The 17,231-nt window shown below is 38.6% G+C and overlaps 1 protein-coding gene across 4 annotated transcripts in view; it reads right to left on the reverse strand.

Annotated features, from left to right (window-relative positions):
* Window positions 1-17,231, reverse strand: part of AP2A2 (adaptor related protein complex 2 subunit alpha 2) — a 49,424-nt gene that overhangs the window by 19,525 nt on the left and 12,668 nt on the right. For all 4 annotated transcript variants that reach the window (XM_048058627.2, XM_048058625.2, XM_048058626.2 and 1 more), the window contains exons 2-6: window positions 15,496-15,564; window positions 4,826-4,968; window positions 3,828-4,021; window positions 1,956-2,085; window positions 867-968 (exon numbers count right to left, since the gene is read on the reverse strand). In XM_048058627.2, coding sequence (XP_047914584.1) covers window positions 867-968; window positions 1,956-2,085; window positions 3,828-4,021; window positions 4,826-4,968; window positions 15,496-15,564 — 638 coding nt within the window. The remainder of the gene's footprint in view (window positions 1-866; window positions 969-1,955; window positions 2,086-3,827; window positions 4,022-4,825; window positions 4,969-15,495; window positions 15,565-17,231) is intronic.

Raw genomic sequence — 17,231 nt, forward strand, 5'->3', positions numbered from 1 at the left:
TCAAAGAAATTACGTCTAATTCTTGCTGCTCCTTTACAGAATAGCTATGCACTTCCCTCAGGATTCCCTTGCTTTTAAGTATTACACAAAATCTTCAGATTTGAAGAGAAGTATCTCTGAACTGTATGTAATTTATTTTGGATATAAGACTACATGAATTGAGGCTTAAAACATGTGAAGTAATACCCTCCCATGTCTTGCATACCTTCCAGAGACTAAAACAAAACAAAACAGTAATGTATGTTTTCCAGCATGAAGATACTAACTTGGAGACTGCATTTGTATAGAAATGTCTCTGCTCCTCTCCCTGCACTCCATGCCCCTGCTTCCCTACACCCATTTACAGAATATCAAATACCTATGAATATTATTCTAGCAGCAGCTCAAAAGTAGAAATATGAAGACAACTCATGTTGTAAGAACCTTAAATAAACTGAAGAGCATAGGCTGTAATTTTCAAGGGTTCTGTGCAGAAATTTGCAGAACCAGCCTTTGATCCAAGTACTCCTTGGTGTTATAGCAACATAAAAAGACGATTAAAAAAAATCAACTGTATCATTGGGATTGTGGAATATACAAGTAGCTGAGAGAGAGACCATTTTGCTACACCAACATGCAGTATAGCAAGGACTACACCAAAAAAAAAGTTTGGGCAAGCTAAAATAGTTTTCTGTCCAGGTAAGCAATAAACATTAGAACAGAACCAGATATATGAAGTGAAACCGAATCATCTTAACTGCTTATGGTGTACTGAACTAATCTGACCTAGAAAGCTGAATAAATAAGCAACAGTAAGCTAATCTGACCTAGAAAGCTGAGTAAATTAAGCAACAGTGAATTACTGTCAGGGTTATCACTGTACTCACTCTGCTTAATCTAGACACAGCCAAGGAGACTGAAGTTTTAAACTCTTCTGGGTTCTTCTGTGCCAAAGTGGTGATCAGACTTGTAGCTGCAGTAACCACACCCTAAAAAGAAAAACAAAAACATACAATCATTTTAATAAAAGTTTAGGATGCTGTTTATTAACACCACCTTTTACTTGAAGCAACTTTTAATATACAAGAAAAACGAAGTTAATCCCCATGACAAAGGCCCATATTAAAAAGCCCTTTATTTTGCAAACAGCTAGACAAATTACAAATCTTTAAATCTGGATAGGACCTTCAACAACGTGATACTGCCATGTGTGCAGAGAATTTCATTCTGTTTTTGTTTTAGCTTTGTCTCACGTTTGGATAGTACATCTAAAATCATATTTAGATAGCTATATTAAAGGCTGGATGCAAATTGTCTTCTTACACAAGAAAAGTGTGAGAAAAAAAATAAGATGCAGCGGCTCATTTCCAGAAGAGAATTCTGGAAACCCAATACGAAGAGAAGGCTTTGTAAAATACAAACATTCTGTATTACTGAGGACTAAATTGCTTCCATTACTGGTGAAGCACGGGTCTAAATAGACTTCTTCCTAAAGTAGACAGACAGAAAAAATATAGAGCCTCTTATCTAGAAGAATAGGGCTTTTTTGAACCAGCAGGATAAGAATGACAACATGGATACCACAGGACAGTGAAATCCAAGCGCTAACAAGTCAGGTCTTTCATTTTAGTCCCAGTTTAATACTAAGACAATCAGTATTACTGATACATACATATGACTTAGGATCACAAGGCACAGGATTAATTTACAGTCAGACCAAATAAAGAACTTGTGCATACCATTCCTTTTACTTCCAGGAATAATTAAGGTAAGCAAGACTTTATTAGAAATGAATATATACAGCAATTAATAAGAGAACAACTTTTCCTTCCAACTCTTTATGCAAGCCTTAAGTAAACAACAGCCCAGTTGGTCGAAAAACACTAGAGGAAATAAATTCATAACATACTTAACAGCTGAAGTGGCGTCGTTCTCTATATAGAGTAGGTCAAAGAAACATAACTAAGTCGATTTACCAAGTGCTGATCATTGAGGAGATGTACCACTCTGGACGTCCAGTCTCCCATGGGGACAAGGTCGGGAGAAGTTCTATACAAACGCAGCAAGCATAAGGCAGCACTCTGCTTCACACTATCCATAGTATCTCTGCAAGACATAACCACTGTATCTTAAACCCAAATTAAAGCCACTGCAATACTCACAGGATAGTACTATGCTAATCTTTGCATTAGCGTGGTAACAACTTTTCAACAGAAGTCTGCTAAATAAGTTCTTTCTGTGTTACAGTATTTCTTGTTAAATTTGGCCAGTAAGTTTAACTAGTCAAGTTTTCAACCATTATATATGCTTAGTAGCGTCTATAATGATCCTTTGCTACTTAGAGAGACATCTCGCATCTTTTCATCAGAGCTGGAGGTTCATCATCAGAGCTCCTAATTGAGTCAATGTCTCACTGAAGTACCACAAGCACAAGCTTCTTTCAAATAGACTCAAGTCAAATACGGACTCAAGTCAAATAGTTAAGATCCAACACATTATGTATGTGAGCACAGCTGGATCTCCTGATAGGATCTTCATGTCAGACATGAATCATTAACTACTCAACAGCTAGTATGCAAGTTAGCTGTCTATTACCAAGCACACAACCCACAAGTCTATTCACTTAGCCATCCATACTGCTGGCACAGGAATTGACTATTTTAGGAGCAGCATGCTACTACTCTAGTTCATTGAGCTCCCTTTCACAAATAGGGAATTCGTGGTGGTATGGTTTTGTTTGTTTGTTTTAAATATATTGCATTTGTCATAACAGCTAAAATAAATTATAGAGCATTAGCACTGAAGGTTTTAAGAGGCAGTTTAAACTGTGTGATCTTGGTTAAATGTTCAGAAACTTCCACAGACGTTCAGTCCACTTGTTCTTTATGAAGTTAACCAACTTTCCATGAAATCACGTGGGATCACAGTTCAAAACCAAACACATCATCCCCCCCCAACCCCAAAACCCTTGCCCCTAACTTCTTCAAGGCCCTGAAGACTGATCTCAGAACATAAAAAGTTCAAAGTTCAAACAAGCCTGAACTGAAGGTGCTGTGCTCTGTGACTGATGACCCTAAATGAAATTTTTGGAACTTAACGGTAGCTTATTAAAGCTGTGACTCATCATTACAGTGTTCTCTCCGCTATGCTGCATGGGGAACAGCACCCTGACAAAGACACAATAGGACAGGACAGCAGCATTCTGGGGCCCAGGCACGCTTGCATCTTCAAAATAAGTTTGAAAACAAAATAGCCCTGCAAGCCTTATTATAGGTTTAGTTAACTACAGTTCCAGACATTTACCTAGTCTGTTCAGAGACTTCCTATCAACAAAAAGAGAAAGTTAGAGATTTGGCTGTGACTACTTGCTATTTACTGGAACTGCTGTTCACATGGGAAACGGAAGAGGCAAGAACTGTCACTCTACAGAATATTCTCACATTCCTTATAACATCAGGAATATTTTTAAAAGCTTTTATAACAGGATTTATAGTTTAAGCCTCTATTTAGGTTCATTTATTTCTCTTCTTTCCATCAAGAGAGGGAAGGGAAGTAAAACAGAGATTTCAGAGGCACTCACTACCACGCATTTATGTAGAACAAAAAATTGTTTGCTACACAAAGCCTATACAAGATGTTGACATAGTCTTAATTTCCCATGTTGTATTTGTAGACTTATACAAGCAAGTGCACGCTCAGGTATACCAGAATATCTGCAGTTACTGGAGACTGTCACCATCTGTACTGCAAGCACAGTAGCTCAAAGCATGGATTCAGCCACTTCTGTTGAACTGAGTCACTGAAAAGGTTTACTGGTGTTTTGTTTGAAGGAGGCACGTCATACCTACCCAGCTACAAGTATTTTTGGAATCTCTCCAGCAAATGCTTCCGCCATCTCCCGGCTACCCACGTTAGCAATACAATGCAGAGCTAGCCCCATGAAGGTGGGGTTGCGGCTTGCCAGATCATTCTTGATCGCGTTGTTTATTAAGCGAATCAGCTCACTGTTAGAGTTCACTAGTACGGAGATGAAGAGATATCCCTGCGTTTCAGGAAAAAGGAAAAGGAAAATTGATTTTAGCTGACATGTTATGTTCTCTGTTAATGCCACAACTAATACTTTGAGATATATAGTTCTTGTCCAATACCAAACGTATGTGCAGAAAGATATTTAAACACCAGAGCGAAGGCTAGAAAGATGAAGTGCGGATTAATTAGTTTAATGTTTCTGTAATTTATCAGGTTTTAGAGAAAGATGGCTCACGGCCTATCAATCTCTTTCAGCACATGCTCAAAAGATCATTTTGAATGAAAGGGATACTTGAATTGTAAGCAAATGAAGAATTTGGCTTATTGTTTAGACTCTAGGGAGCTACGCCTGTGTGATAAATATGACCTTACCTAGGAAAATTTTTAGAGATTCTGAAAATTAAAGGTTACTTGCCTATTCTGGTTCACGTATTGTACAGCTAACCAGTACATAGCACTTGCAGTGGAACTCATGCTTGCATTATAGTTTGTTAGCAGCAGCTAATGTTTCCCTGAAGTCTCTATTTCTACCTGCTTGCAAGACTCAAGGCAGTTACCTAGCAGGAGTAATAATCTTACAGAGTAGGTATTTTAGCTGTTACAGTCAGTGGAATTTATTTAGACAGTACAGCAACACCTCTCAAGTCACTTAATAAAGCGAGATTCCTTGTGCACAAAAGTGTTTACATTTTAAAAATCACTGCTAGATCCAAGACAAAGCTTTCATTTGAGAGAGGGAGGAAAATTGTTTTGCAGACTCTATAGCTGAGGCAGGCTGGTAGAATGTTTCATCTTTTGCAGAGATGGAGTTACTCACAATTTGCTTTTCTGTGTATCTATTGGAACTGAGCAGGTTTACAGCCTCCATGTGACCAAAGTCAATGTCATGCCCCAAGAGAAAGATGAAAAGCAGCTTGCAGACATATTTTTTCTTACTGTAACCATCCAGAGCCTTGTCTCCTAGAAAGCAAGGAAACAAAAAGCAATTAAGCCTGCACTGTTCCTATACCTGCTTTCCCCCCCAGCCAGGAAGAGGGTTCCACTGAAATATATTTTAAACACAGTAGCAAGACATAGGTGTACCTAGTAATGAAGATTGGCATTTGATTCATGATCTATTACACTACAAAATAGAAAATGCATTGGCATTCAGTGAACAATAAATGAAAATTTAATGTACTGTTGGGTTTTACAATCTCAGACGTATTATCCCATATGCAACATATATGACCACATGCAAGCGCACAATAGAGGCAAATCATAGAATATTTCCACAATTTCAGCAGAAAGGTAAGTAATAAAATTATTGCAGTACTTAAATTTCACATTTTAAGTTATTGTTTGAGCTTTTATTCACTCTACATTGAAAAAAAAGCAAGAGATCGACATCTCTAACCTAACCAGGACTAAAAATCTACATCATTTTGTGCAAAAAACAAAGCCTATGTTTTTCTACTTACATGAAAGCTAGGAATTTCTTTTATTTAGATTCATTTTAAAAGAGAAACAAAATGTAAGCACAAAATTGCAGTTTTAATATAGATGGTGATACCCTTCAAATCCTAGTCTTTAGACAGCAGTTGATCTTACAGGATTCGGGTTGTTTCCTTTTTTAATGACAATGTACCAGTTATGAATAAAAATAAGCTTTTTGAAGCTTGAAGCTATTTTTACGCTATGCAAAGAAAAGCTGCCTTTATGTCCATACTGTGGAATCCCGCACGTCACATCTCCCTTAAACACAGGGAGCAGCGTTACCTAAGTTACTCATAGTAATGAAGTCCTGCTATGCTAGATCCTGTCAGGAACCTCTCACTGCAGCCAGCTCTGCAGAAAACTGGCCCAAATCGTGTTTTCTTTGAGTCACACATACAGTTTGCTGCCATAAGGCTATTTTGCTGCTTAGTCAGCAGCCAAATGAATCCTGGCCTGTTTGCTTTACTAGATACCCGAATTAACATTAGACAAAACAGAACAAGACATCCAGATTAAGAAAAAAAAATCCATTTCTTTCCTTCTTCGGAAGTAGTATGACCCGAGGGAAAAACATACCCAGCCATGTATGTCTATCCACTGTGGCTGTCAAACTACAGCTTAAGCAGCAGAAGAATAAAGCTTTCTGCATTTGTAACTTGGGAAAGGAATACTTCATATTATATTATTTTTCTGATAAAAGGGTACTCAACAGCAGAAACCTCCCCCCATTGCATCATTGTAAAGGAAAAGAACCGTGTAAATCAAAGACATCTTACTTATGAGAGGCAGAATATATTTTATATATATATATATATACACACACACAAAAAGGCAGAGTGACAACTTTAACTTTTAAACATTTTTCAGCTGCTACCATAAGAGAGGTTTCTATAGGCTCTTAGTATTAGATTTTCAATTTGTATTCTGCAAGAGATCTGAAAGGGAAAGAAAGAATCAATGCATAAGCCAGAGGGGCTTTATATTACTTCGTGATAAGCACATGCCAGCTAGTGACAAGCCAACTGTTTCCAGGTGAATGATTTAAAGAACAGGTGATGCTGGATCCCATTACCAGATACGATTATAATTCACAGGAGGGGACACTAAACACCCTGAACCCATTTAAGCCTCTGTTCCCCTAGTGGCTGAGATCTATGTAATTGAGGACTTGCTATGGTATTTAATAGCATTCCTATCACTAGTTACTTCTCTCAGAGATACCAATAGACCAAAAGGTGTCAGAAAGTAGCTTCATATCTACTTTACCATAAGTGGAAGAAACCTGAGCCTGCAAGACTGAGTCCAAGACTCAATTGTTGCTGCCTGTTGTTAGTGCAGCATTACACTAAAGTTGCAGGTATAAAACCCATTCTCTAATTTTGCCAAATGGCTCTGCTGTTGCCTTTTGAGATCAGAAAGGAAGAGGGAGTACAGAACACTGCAATCCAATTGTTTAAATGAAAAACACAAGCAGAGGAAAGTATGTATGCTCAGAACTGGACTGGCTTTCACAACAAATTATTTGTCATGACTTGGCAACTCCTTTTTTTTCAGGTTCAGAATCCAGGTATTTAAAGAGTTATATTCTTCCAAGCTACCAGCATTGCTAGAGCTCAGATTAACAAAGGCCTCGAACCGTCAGATATTTCAGGCATCTTTGATAGAAGTTATGCCGTGCAGTCAAGCCTCAAAACATTATCATCCTACTGACAAAGAAAAAGCAGCTTCCTTCTGTATCACATGCTAACAAAGAACAGTACTGTAAAATTGGTACCTGAAACACTTTTCCTTAAGATAAGAAAAAAATATTTCATGCCTACTTTCAAAAGCCTCTGTCCCTTGTATACGCAGGCAATCTGAAAGCTGTGATTAAGAGGAAAGCTTAAATTAAGCCAAGTAACAGTCATTAGATCTCTCTTTAAAGCTTTATTAGTCTCCAATATGTTATTTCCATCTACCACCACCCCCCTTTTTTAAAATACCTTTTAATTAGCTGTGCAATTCAAAAAAAGAGCATTGCAGTCAAAGGTCTCACTACACTCATCTAAATTCAATTGTGCTTTGAAGAAGCCTTTACTTCAGATTCTTATTGGAATTTTAAGTTTAACTGTTCAATTCCTCTCCACCCATGTGACACTTACTGAGTTTAAAGGCTCTATTTTAAACATCACTAACAAGTCTTCTTGCTGAAGTCCATGCTAAAATAGCACAGCCCTTCCCAGCCCCAAGCAAACATCCTGAAAACAAAAGCAGAAGGAAGTTTTGCACATTCTGTGTTATCTTTATTGCAATACACAATCATTTCTTTCAACTCAGCTCATTTTTAAATGCTTCCATGAACATTTGCAAGTACTGCAAATCAAGTCAGCAGAAACAGGAAGGATCCAGAACACACGTCAGCAGGTTTTGAGCACAGTGGGCATTTCAAAGACTACTTGCTTTCCCTGAAAAGTTTGCTAGATCCTTCAGGCAGCCTTCCAAGAGGGAAGAATAAGGCACAAATGCTTTACAAGACCTTTTGGTTCCCTGGCAGCACCTTCTGTCCATGACTTGGATAATGAGTTAAAACACAGCATTTGCTTTTGAATCTTACTCTGTACACTTAAAAACCACCCTGCTACAAAGCTACTGAGCCTGCTACCAGCCAGAGGGGGCGGGAAGGCAGTTTGGTCCTGTAGGGTGCTCACTGGGGGACAGAGTGAGAAGGCCTGATAAGTCTAGTTCCACTAGTAGCCCCCGACAGTCGACTGCTATCTCAAAGTCTAGATATACCTTAGAGTTAGAACTTCAGTCGTGGCCTATACAAAACACATCCTTAAGTGCTCCTCTGCATTCAGCGTGCTTCCTCCTTAGATTACTTCGGCTGTGTAACTTCAGACACTGACCTGTTTGTGCAGCTGGCACAGCAGTCCAGCAGGTTACTGTAACAGAAGGCCTGCTCCTAGCTTGGAAGCAAAAAAATGAAGTTGCGCTTTATGGATATATCTGAACTTTAAGGCATGACAAGATTTGTCTTCCTGTGAGTGTGATACAGTCCAAGCCCTCTAACCAAAAGGCTGAATATTTGTGACTGACAACCCATACCAATCCATAAGGTGGTATTTAGCGCCTACTACTACCACCAAAACAGTATTACTACAGCGTCCCTACAACTCAGTTGATATTTGAAGCCTGGTTTTGCTTCCAACAATTCACTTTGCCAGTGAAGACACTATTATTTTACTGTCAGATTGCCTCCCGCTTGTCTAAGAGGCAAATGAAAGTAGTGTGACTAAGACACTAGACCCATCTTAAATAATGGAAGACTGCTTACACAGCATGGCAGGAAAGCAATCCACTGTCACACAGCTTGTTTAAAACACATATTTAGAGGCTTGGACTTATTATGGATTACCGTGTAGTTTGGGACAACTTACTCGATCTTGGGAAAGCAAATAAGCTGAAGTTAAAAACAAAAACAGATATTAACAAATGACATTGGTATTCCTTCTTCTGTACAAGCCAAAGCTCAGATACAGTATGATGTCTTAAATCCTGCAGCTACTCTAACACAAAACCCATTAAGCAACAAGAAAAAAAAAAAAGGAAGAGCTCTAATGTCTGATGTGGAGAAAAGAACAAGCCTGAATCAAGCAGTAACCAAAGCTCCTTTGCCTGCAGAAACAGCATATAGATCTGTGGGCAGTTTCACTAGCATACAAATTTTGGTTTGAGAGATCAAAATTAAGCAACGCATCAATAAATAAGGTATTTTTTGCTCAAGAAAGCAGATGTCCTTTACAAAGCAATTAATACTCTGACAGCTAGACTTGTAGTCTGGCTCAAGCATGAGAAAAAAATTGTTCCATAATCCGAAAGCTAAACAAATGGATTATTTTTTGTTTCACACAACTCCTACAACTTCTGCTTTATTACACTGGTGTGGTTTCTTTATACTGCATGTATCTTATCTCAGTTAATGCAGAAATATTTAAAGCAACCGTCAAGGACACGATGACCTTAACAACACAGCTTCCTCATGCTGAAACAAGAGACAAAGCCACTTAAAGTACAGAGATCCTGGATTCCTCCTGAGCTCAGAGCGCTGAAGCCAGATCCAAGCCCAGCACCAAGACATATGTTGCACCAGTTCAAGAAAAGCAGGGCTTTTCCAGACATGTGCAGCATCATCCCAGCCTGTTAAGCACAAGGGCATTTTAAGCAGCAGCTTAACCCAAATGTAAGGTGGGCAACAGGCTTGCCAGCTACTTCTGTGAGAGTAACAAGAGTAGTAATATTCACATGCTTATAGAGAGAGGCTGTCTTGCCAGCTACATGGAGTGGGGGTCTAGATACTGCAACAGAACATGCAGAAGAGTACAGAAGTCTAGAGGGAGGAAAGGATACCAGCCTCTTACGCTGGGCTCAAGCAAGAACACATCTGTGACAGGAGACATGACTGCCAGCTCTGCTTCTTGCAGCCAGCCCTTTCCGTGGTTGTAGCAACTCAGCCAGTCCAACTGCTGCATCTCCAGCCAGGTAATTAGCACAAGGCCCCTGCACACTCCATAATTATTTAGTAGGAGACTCCATCATACAATTGCCTTAATCCAAACTATTTAACAAACACTTTTTAAAAAGTCAGTGTTACGTAAAAAGGAATTAGGTTAAATTGAATGATCTTACTTAAACTGAAGGAAAAAAAAGCATTATGAAGGTCTGGTTATTTTTATGTGGATAGTCTGCAAGGGAGAACCATGCAACTCAGAGCCCCCTTAGAAATCCTGCAGCAGAAAGATACACAGCTATCACCTCCTCGCACCCTCAAGGACACAAACGATTACACAACAAGCAGTCCAAACTCGCTTCAACCAAATTTTGACTTTTGTTTCTGTTTTTTTCTTCTGAGTATGTCAAGTCATTGTCTTCAGTCGAACGACATTTTTCACCTAAAATCCACCCCACACAAAGAAGCATACGTGAAGGGAAAGTTGAGTCGCATTTCACTCACATTACTCATTGAACGCATACTGATATTTATTCAGAACTGTTTAAATTGTGCTTAGAGGATGTTATGCACAAGGTACACAGGCTGAAGTTACTACACTGCTTTACTCACAACACCTTGATCCTCTGATCATTGCCTGATTCACAGTTCTACGCAGCTGGAAGCTTCTATGATCATTTCTCCTCTGCCTCAGTGAACTAGAGAAGAATTTACTGTGTCTGTACGTTTGAATATTCTGGTACTTAAGCCATGAAATACCTTGCAAAACTGAGGAACAAAATTTCACAGGTCTTCATGAACTGTGCCATCAGCAGCTTTACCCTACAGCAATACAACACAACTGAAGAACTACCTATGTCAACCACAGAATGCTATTTTAGTGAACTAAGAGCTTCGTTACTGCCAAGTTTTCTTACAGTTAGTAACACAGTAGCTTACATTGCTACCTTCCTTCATCAGGAGGGGAGAAGGGAGCAGAAGGGAACAGTGAAGACAAGCTCTACAGACTTGTACTAGAGGTTACACTAGCGACCCCTGAATACCTGTCCATACACACTTCACAGGACAAGGTTCAGAATGACTGATGCTAGCAAAATACTGAATTACTTGTCATCGCTCATTCCAGAATCCACACATGCTATTTACTGCACTTTACTAATAAAGTGCACTCAGAAAGCATTATGTACTTTTTTTTTTTTTAGACTGCAATGATTGCTGTGGTACCCAAAGTATATTCTCTGATTAATTTCTCTTCTTCACAATGTTTTCTGCAATTCCTTATTGCATTTATGACAGCCTGTTTAATACTAGCAGTGAGGTGAATGAAACCTCCTTCATGCTTGAAGTAGACTGGAATGTGCAGTTGGCAATGAGGTTCTACAGGAGCTTCAATAATTGTTTTTTGTTTCTTTTTTTTTTAAACACCTTTTGAAGTTTTCACTCACTGCAAACTAAAGAAAGTCTGATGAGAGCTTCTACTTTCAACAGTGAAAAATTGACAACATTTTGCAAACAAACTGAAGTTTGCCCATCAGCCAAAACAAGTTAAAAAAAACAACAGGTATTGTAGCTTGAAGTTATGTTGCTGAAAGCACTGAATTTCTACATTAGTGTGGCTGCAGCAAAGCTTCCAGTCAGGCATTAACCTCGTGATGACAGAATAACATAGGCAAAACAATTGTTAGTATATCTATAGGAAAGGCCTCATGATGACCTGTCCTGTCTAAATATTAAGTAAAAATATTTAGATGCAGAAAAAACCTTCAGAAACAGTTAGAATTGGTACTGAAGTCTCAGTACAGAAGCCTGAGACTCAGAGATAGCTAAGAGCTTCCAGCAGAGCAGCTTTGCAGAAGTGGCAGGGAAGTCTGGAATCTGTTCAACTCTTTTAGTCAGTTCAGGCCAACTACAACAGGTTGGTGGGGATGTTCCAGAAGAATACAAAGTCAGTCTGACTACAAACTCAAGCATGTTATAGCTTCAGAAACAAAAGGCATGTCAGTATCAAAACAAAATCATAGCTGGGAATCAAGCCATTATTTGCTACATTAAGATTATCAGATGAGTTGACTAGTGAAGCTGTTTGAAATGGGGAGAACATCTCTTTGCACTGATGACTATAATCTAACTAGTCAATTTTAACTATGAAATTCTTCCTAAGTAGTACATATTTTGTTATCAGAGTCACATAAGCTTTCCTCAGGTTTTTATATGCCTCTAAATATAAGAAAGAATGTTTTTGTTCTGTCAACAAGAGCTGCTAAGCAGATATAGGTCGGTAATATTGGTGGTAGGGGGATGGTTGGGCTGGATGATTTTGGAGGTCTTTTCCAACCTTAATGATTATGTGATCTATAGTTGTCAGAGGGACAAAATACAACCTTTCAAGTTTGCACATTCCATGTTAAGACTAAATGTTGCATTGGAATTGCCTTGTCCCTGCCAGTTTATGATACTCTTGTCAGTACTTCCCAACTGTGACTGGGAGCAGTCTCCGTGACACACACTTTTTGTCTGTTAATCTTTCAGCTGAGGGATTTCTGCAGTCTGTCTGCAACGATCTAGAAGTATAAACTCTCTTAGTATAAACTCATCTAAACTTCCATTACAATACAAGGTGAAAAATGAATACTATTCTAGGGTGACTCAGTTAGTAGAGGGGCAAAAGGCACCTTCATATAGAGTCTAAAAATCTGTTCTCTTCTTGACTAAACTGCTAAAGCCAGGTACAACTAATTCACCTGTCTTCTATCTAGGTGAATTCAAGGTCTTCCATAAGGAGAGCCTGCCTCATGTAGAGACAGAATTGGACCTCTTGAGGGTATGCTCTAGCAATAAGGGAGGTATTATTTGTATTTAGTTTGCATGTATACTTACTGACCTATGAGCTATGGTCCACAGTTGAGCGACCAAAGGCTCAGCATGCTAGGCCTTGACATCCAAATGTCAAGAGGGCTCACAGAGCAAGCAGAACAGAAAAACAGCAAAGCAGTAATTCACCCAAGTCATCAACAGCAGAACATTTTTTTTCAACCAGTAGGAGTCAGGTAAGACATCTCTAGCTCTAGCACATAGACCAATTATGCCTGTCAATTTCAGGCATAATAGGCTCTTCTACTTTTGTTTCATTCAGGCTCTTCTACTTCATTCAGACTCTTCTACTTTGGAAAACATATTCTCCACACAAAGCAGCTCTCAGAAAATACAAGCTGAAATACATAGATTTTCCCCTTATTAATATCACCAATTCTTTTATTGGAAGTGAACAATTCTATGTATAAGGAAAGGCTGTAGCATTGATTTCTTTTTGTGTGTTTTTTTTTTCTTTTTTCTTTTTTTTTTTTTTTCCTGTGCCATGATATTAGAAGAACCCAGAGAGGAATCAGAGGAGGTTTCAAGTAAAGATTTCCTGAACAGATGGTAGAAAAATTTCAAGAAACATTAGAACACCTAGGCCCTGAGGTGAGTCTAGTTAAAAATCTAGAGCTTCCAGTGAGTAGATAACTAGCTGATTATACTATCATATACAATAAATTGAGTCACTTTCAAAAAAAAATGCAGAAGTAAGAAAACTATACCCTGTTAAGTCTGTGGAAAACACTAAGCCAAAACAAGAACTGGTATATGTCACCTTCAGCGATCTTCACCATCTCTGCCGCGTGCAAGACCATTTAAATTACTCTAGTTTTAGTCCAGTTCAGGAAAAGTTGGAACAGAATCAACAGAATTCTCAGATTCATATTCACTCTTGTTAGGGATGTAGAATGTGGTGCTCTGATAGAAAAGAAATTAGTACCTTCACATGTGCACTGCAAGGCACATCTAGAACAGGACTTGGCTGGGACTCCCTTAAGGAATTTTTGCCTCTCAGCAAACATCTTTAAATGACACAAGCTTAAGTTTCAGTGATGTTTTCACTCTCCCCTTCCATCAAGCATATCAACAGTACATGACAATTCACAAAAAAATACATATAGACACAGATATATACATATACACACATGCATTTATATAATAACCTCTGTCATAGGATAACTGAGTAAATGCAGTGACTTCTCAAGGGAAAAGAAGAAGGTTTTCATATTCACCTTCCTATGCCGTAAAATTATTTTTCCACTTCCTTTTCACAGCAAAGCATCTAACACTGATGTTGGTCTGATTTTTGGCAGAAGTAGCAGGCTTTGTGTAGTCTGTTCTAGAGCTTGTTTTTCCCATCATTTAATCTAAGAATAAAACTTGTGTCCATTCTCCAGTCAGTGACCAGTAGACATTGCCTTCGCACACATTGAGCAACCAGCACATAGCTCAAGGGTCTACTAAACACTTGTTTACAAGATTAACAGCCATTTTTGTTAGTTCCAACTTTATGATCTCATTACCAAGTAAAAGCATAAAATGGTGGCATTTTAATAAAGCAGTTTAATCTCCAAGCAAGATTTATACTAGACACAGTATGTCTTGCAGATAGAGGCTGAATTTAGCTCAAAACCGGTTAAGAAGTTACTGTACATGTTTAATAAATTAACCACAAAAGTTTCATGTTACTTCATCTGTCAGTTCATTTCACTTTGCCATACCTTCTTATGAGATGTAACACTTAAGAAAAAAAACAACAGACTTTTAGGAAGTTCAGGAAAGTTACTTCAGGCTTTGGTAATGCAATAAGCATTCCAAATAGAAACATTAGTCTAGGTCAAAATAGAAAAATGAAGGTAAAAAAGGCTTAATCCAAAATCAGCAAGTTCTGAAGCCACATATATGAACTCCACACTGCAATGCCTTATCTAGGTGCAAACACAGCCCCATATCTATTTAAACAGAATGTTTACCATAGCCACTTCTGCCGGAATTTCATTCAAAAACATCTCAACTACCCCTCAAAATCTTTAAAATTTGAGGCCACATACGAAACTTGAACATACTTATAGCATGAGTATTAATATGCATTGCTTAAGAAGTGAACTGTTGCCTCTTGGAATGCATGAGAATGGAATTAGTCATTGCATGCATTTTGTTTCATATGAATAACCTTTAATGCTGTTACTTATAGGAGTGGTCAAGACATCTGGCCTCATCAACTACACATTTTTATCTTAAGTTTTCCAGAAGACAACTTAATACATTACTTCCCTAAGTGGTTGGGAGTGGGAGGCTAGTTGAACATGTACTGTTTTAGTAAAAATAGTTACACCCACTCACGTTTTCTCAAACTAGTTTGTGGCCTCCTGCAAGAAAACAGGTAAAGTAGTCACATGGTTGGGTGGCAAAGTATTAGGTTTGTGAACACTATCTCAGCTCTTTGATAGAGGAGGGAGTTTTCTTCCCTTATGGCTGAGTCACAGGACTGCAAAGAAGCTCTGTGCTTAAGAGAACACCTTCAGTAGCTATTTTAACACCCTGCATTAGCATTTTGCTTATGTCCTCAGCTGACAAAAAATCTGAACATGTAAAAGCAAAACAAAAACCCATACAAAAATGTCATGAGGAAAGCAAACACTACAGTTTAAAACAGTCAAGTCACTTACCTTTAAATTTTGACCGAATGTTTGCTAGTTCTTTATTTATTCTCTTTATCTCTGCTTCTTTGCTTTTGCCTGAAATCAAAAGAACATACATCAGGATACAGTGTCTCAAACAGCCCTCTGTCAACCCCAAGCTTCTTTCCACACAACTATGTTGCATGAAAATACAAACATCAGGAGGAATTATTGCTCCCCCCCTGCCCATAGCAGCATTAGGACTAGATGAAGGGAAACATCACAGAGGTAACTTCAGCATTGCTTTATTGGGGAATCTGAGAAGCTAACAACACCTCTATGTTTCAAAAAGTTCCACTTCCAGACTTTAACTATATGAGACTTTCATACTGTCTAATCCGAGATGCCTTTATTACCGACTTGCACAAAACACCTCAATTCCTGTATTCTTTGGAGTGAAATGGGAAGAGAAAACAGAATGACTTCTGATTTGATTACTAGGCTGACACTGCTCTTAAAGAAAGAATCATAGAATCGCAGAATGGTATGAAAGAGAAACGGATCTTCCTAAACAACTTCTCTTGCTCCTCAGCTTAAGGAGTCAATTTACCGTTTCTCTATTGAATGGTCATTCAAGCAGCTCTCAAAAGAACAGCTTTATGTTCTTAACGGGCATTAAAAAGGAAAAGTAATAAAACTATGAGCTCCACAAAGACTGAAAGACCTCAGGCAGAAGGGATACATGCTTAAAGTTTACTAGACTTTTGATATATCCCAGAAAAGTCACCTTAGAAAATAGAAGTATTTACAACTCCCATTTTCTTAGATGTCTTTAGCACCTTCTTAACAATTTATATTCCATAGCAACTTCTGATTGCAAGGACAGGTATTAGGTTTTACAGTGCCGAGTTTAATAACCACAGAAATAAGCTGCAGTTTCAATCCTGTTGATGCAAGCTTGTCCAGGTAATACTTACATTATCCAAACCAAACAAGTTTATTACTTGTTAGCATTTTGTCTTTCAGTGACAGATTCTACAATGGCCTGGGTCAGTTATCTCCTATCAAAGTGAGCATGGTAAGATAAAGCATCCAACTCAGGTATCATATACAATTGCCTGAAGCTTGAGGGAAGCAAATGAATCCCATTCCAGCAACGCAGAACTGGACATCTAGTTGGGTTGCAAATTCAGACCCGTATGGAATTGACTTTCTAACAGTTTCCAAAACATCTCAAGTGGCCGCAGAAAAAGGCATCTGCCTTTACTCTCTACCAAGTGTATTCGGCTACAAGGTTGCGTATCAAAGTTCCTGTCCCGGCATGAAAGTGATCCAATTTGATCTGCAGTGGGGATCGGATGCCCCACTGTGACAAATCCCTTTCCTCACCACCTCTCTGATCACAACCGCAGCCGTGTCTGTGCAGAGAGGGTACATGACAAGGCTTGAAGAGATCAGGACCAGCACTCCAGGACACCTTCAGGCTCATCCCTTTCTTCCACATAAGCAGAACAACAACTCCCGGCATTTAAACATCGTACTACATTTGCGTGTCCAAACTTCCCATGCCACCCAATGATTTTCTCACCCTTTCCCATTCCAAAGATGATCCGGCAGCAGGATGCCTCTGTTTGGATCATGAAGTTTAACCAGTTTTCACTGATATTTCATGCAACAGTTTTCTTCAAATTAAACATGGCCTGCCTAAAATAAGCTGGTTTTAAAGCAGTAACATTACTCTCTGCATAAATGGATACCAACTGACAGAATCTAAAGTTTAAAGT

This window comes from Anser cygnoides, chromosome 5 (genome assembly GCF_040182565.1).
Source record: "Anser cygnoides isolate HZ-2024a breed goose chromosome 5, Taihu_goose_T2T_genome, whole genome shotgun sequence".
NCBI classification, from domain to species: Eukaryota; Metazoa; Chordata; class Aves; order Anseriformes; family Anatidae; genus Anser; species Anser cygnoides.